Source organism: Anneissia japonica, unplaced genomic scaffold, assembly GCF_011630105.1.
Source record: "Anneissia japonica isolate Jap-2015-1 unplaced genomic scaffold, ASM1163010v1 scaffold288280_len83618_cov193, whole genome shotgun sequence".
Lineage (NCBI taxonomy): Eukaryota > Metazoa > Echinodermata > Crinoidea > Comatulida > Comatulidae > Anneissia > Anneissia japonica.
This window is the reverse complement of record NW_022734284.1, coordinates 8,305-11,374: the sequence shown is the minus strand read 5'-3', so window position 1 is coordinate 11,374 and position 3,070 is coordinate 8,305. Positions and strand designations below refer to the sequence as shown.

Here is a 3,070-nt window from a genome sequence, read left to right as displayed (position 1 = left end):
TATATATATATAGGCCTAACTTCACCACTAATGACTAGAATATACCACGAAGAACAATACAAACTAAGGAAGTGATTAGGTTCCTATATCGTGGTTAATTGCGTGTGCCCATGATTCTAAGTAACACGTTACCTCGTGTGCGTTACAACCAAATGCCTTCTGGTTCCTGCTACATTTTAATATCAACCGTGAATATATAGGCTAAATTGCACCGTTGTTTTGGTTATATTATGACAAAATAACTATCGGTTAATTCTCTTACCTGAGGTAACATGATTGGGGCATCTTTCCTCTGTATTTCCTTCGCGAGAGAGTTAAATGACGGACCCATGTGCTGACCTGATAATAGGCCCAAAGAAAACATAAATGATCCGGATGCTACCATCAAAATAGCGACGAATGAAAATCGTAAAATACTGCGTTTGTTTCCGTGGCTTACCATCACAAATGTCTTGAATTCAACTTAATAAGGTATGATGGAGATGAAAACTAGACCGTGATGACGTATTGAATACGCACGGAAATGTACAATGCTCTTAAGAGTTTGTACTTTGGTTGGCACGGTAACTTCCACAATGTAACTAGGAGATGCTAAACGAATAAAGTTTATCCACGAATGAAACCATCTGATTTTTACGGCAGTCAAAACATTTTATCATACGGTCTGACGTCACCTGAAACACAAAGATAAATACATGAATAAAGTATATAAAGAAACATAGGCCTAAAGATAAAACTACAGTATTGTTTGAGCCAAAAAACGCATGGTTAGATGCGGCTTCCCCGCAAACTGCTTACACTATTTCCTTGGATGTTCAGTCTGATTAAGGTTTGCATCCGGAAATTTCGAATCGCGGTATCTTGCCACTTGTTCGGACAGAATGCATGGCTTCCTTTCAGTGCAACTACAAGCATCCTTATGAATGCCTCATCATTGCAGGTTTATGACGTCTAGCTTGGTGATCTCTGACTTCAGCAGTCAATAGAGAGCAGACTGATGACGCCTAGCCTACGTGAGACATTGCGTGGAGAGGGGAGCTCCGTGAATCGAACTAGAGAAATCGTGTAGCAGGACACTACGAAACGCACAAGAGCCGTAGTCGTGTCACCATAGCCGGAGCTATAAAATTGGCTACTATGCCAATTCTCGAACAGCTCAGCAGTACGGTAACAACTCGGGTATATCACCTGCTTGACACGTGAAATGTTACTGCATTCTAAGAGATACTCAAGGGTATTTTGAATTATTAATGAAGCGATTCAGCACATTATTATTATTATTATTAGGCTTTGCTCTTCAATATTAATTTTCGCTCCGTGGATCTGATCTATGACGTTTACTCTAACAGAATTGTTCTGATTTGCTTTTAAAATGTTGTACAATTTTATTCGTCGAGGGAGAGTCGTGAGAGGGGAACGAGAGCAAACGCACTCGAGGGATTATAGTCCACTAACGTTAGAGTAAATGATCAATCTACAAATGGATCATATTTTGGATATCTTTTTTACTAATAGAAAATGGCTATTGTTCTTAGGTTATTATAGCGGAATTTGGCTCAGTGGAAGAAATTCCATTTAATTAAAAAACTACAACAGATGCGGATTTGTAAAGATACCGACGAAAGTGTTTTAAGGTCAAGTTATTCCAAATGTAAAATTGCAAGCCAAGCTTAGTAATGAAGGAAGTGGTTTTACAGGAAAATAATATAGTAGGCCTATATACCGTATGAAAACACCACAAATAGATGATGGGACGCACAGGGGGCCACAGGGAGGAAGGTAATGCTTCTAGGCCTATTATAAGTGTTTGGTGTACTTTTGATAGCGATATGGGGCCAAGAACAAACATGTTTTCGATTCAATTATTAAAATGTATATACAAGGACATGGTATGCTTGAATATGACGTCTGTCTCGTGGGAATCTATGATCATATATACTTGTCATTAAACAAACAACGGCACCATAGCATTACAGTATGCTGCGAAAGAGATTTAAAGGAATATAGAGAACCTTAAATTCAAACTATAATAATGCGGGGGGAAAAAAATCACTTTTTTTTTGTCGAGACAAGAAAATAAGACGAATGTGCCTTCAATAATATCATCAGTTATTTTAATTTCATTTAGAATGTAATTCGCCATTCATATGCAAGTAACTTTGGGCTATACAGCGGCTTGAATGATTTTTCGTTAAAGCTAAACTGATTTCCTGTATGGGGAAATTGTGCACTTGAGTGGGCATGAAGGGTGGACTAATTTGGAAGAATAAACTTCGGTAATTTCTAAAATCCCTGGACGCTGTCTATAAATCCTGTGTAACTTAGGCCTTTGTTATTATTACATTAATACGCTATAATTTCCTAGTCAAAAGCCTAATTTCCATAATATAGCTACACTGTCGCTTCAACGTTTTCACTGTATGAAAATAATCGGAAGGTCTTGGGTTCGAATCCCGATGAGGGACATACGTTTTTCTTAAAATATTTATTATCATCACTGTATAAAGTTCGACAGACCAATCAGCGTCGCCGAAATGAGTCCGTGATAGCGTAAAGCGATTTTAATGAACCCGAAACTAAGGATTTACCGTAGTCCTATGCTACTTACGAACTATGGTTAAGATTACAGACCATAGATACCAATGGTATTATAGCTTAATAAATGATACCGTTCGTATGTAATATTTCATGGGTTAAAAACGACGAGACCCATGTCTCTACCCGAAGAATGAGTAGGCCTATATCGGTATCATATGAATTTCACCTTGGTCCCCCGGTAAAATTGACCTTCCCCCGTACTTAACGTACTTAACAATTTTGGCATGAGACCGAATTAACTATGGACTATGAATTTAGAAAAAAAATTGAACTCACAGGAGCCGAAAATCCCTGACACCAGATGGTTGCAAAATATCTAATAATAAAAAAAGAATGTAAATATACATATTGTTTACAGGACGGTATTAATAATAATATTTATTGACATTACACTTTTACATCAGTGGCAGCACACAAGAAAGTGGCGCAGTCAAGCTTAAACTAATGAACAAAGAACAACAACTTAAAGCTA

At 37.5% G+C, this 3,070-nt stretch overlaps 1 protein-coding gene across 2 annotated transcripts in view; it reads right to left on the bottom strand.

Annotated features, from left to right (window-relative positions):
- The window catches only part of LOC117116346 (N-acetylgalactosaminyltransferase 7-like), a 13,803-nt gene extending 10,877 nt beyond the window's left edge, over positions 1–2,926 (bottom strand). The window contains exons 1-2 of one of the 2 annotated variants that reach the window (XM_033260363.1): positions 2,875–2,926; positions 263–674 (exon numbers count right to left, since the gene is read on the bottom strand). In XM_033260363.1, the coding sequence (XP_033116254.1) occupies positions 263–442 (180 nt within the window). In that variant the 5' untranslated portion in view covers positions 443–674; positions 2,875–2,926. Of the gene's footprint in view, positions 1–262; positions 675–798; positions 1,238–2,874 lie in introns of those variants that run through there. The other variant, XM_033260361.1, reaches the window with a different exon arrangement.
- Positions 2,927–3,070: the final 144 nt, after the last annotated feature.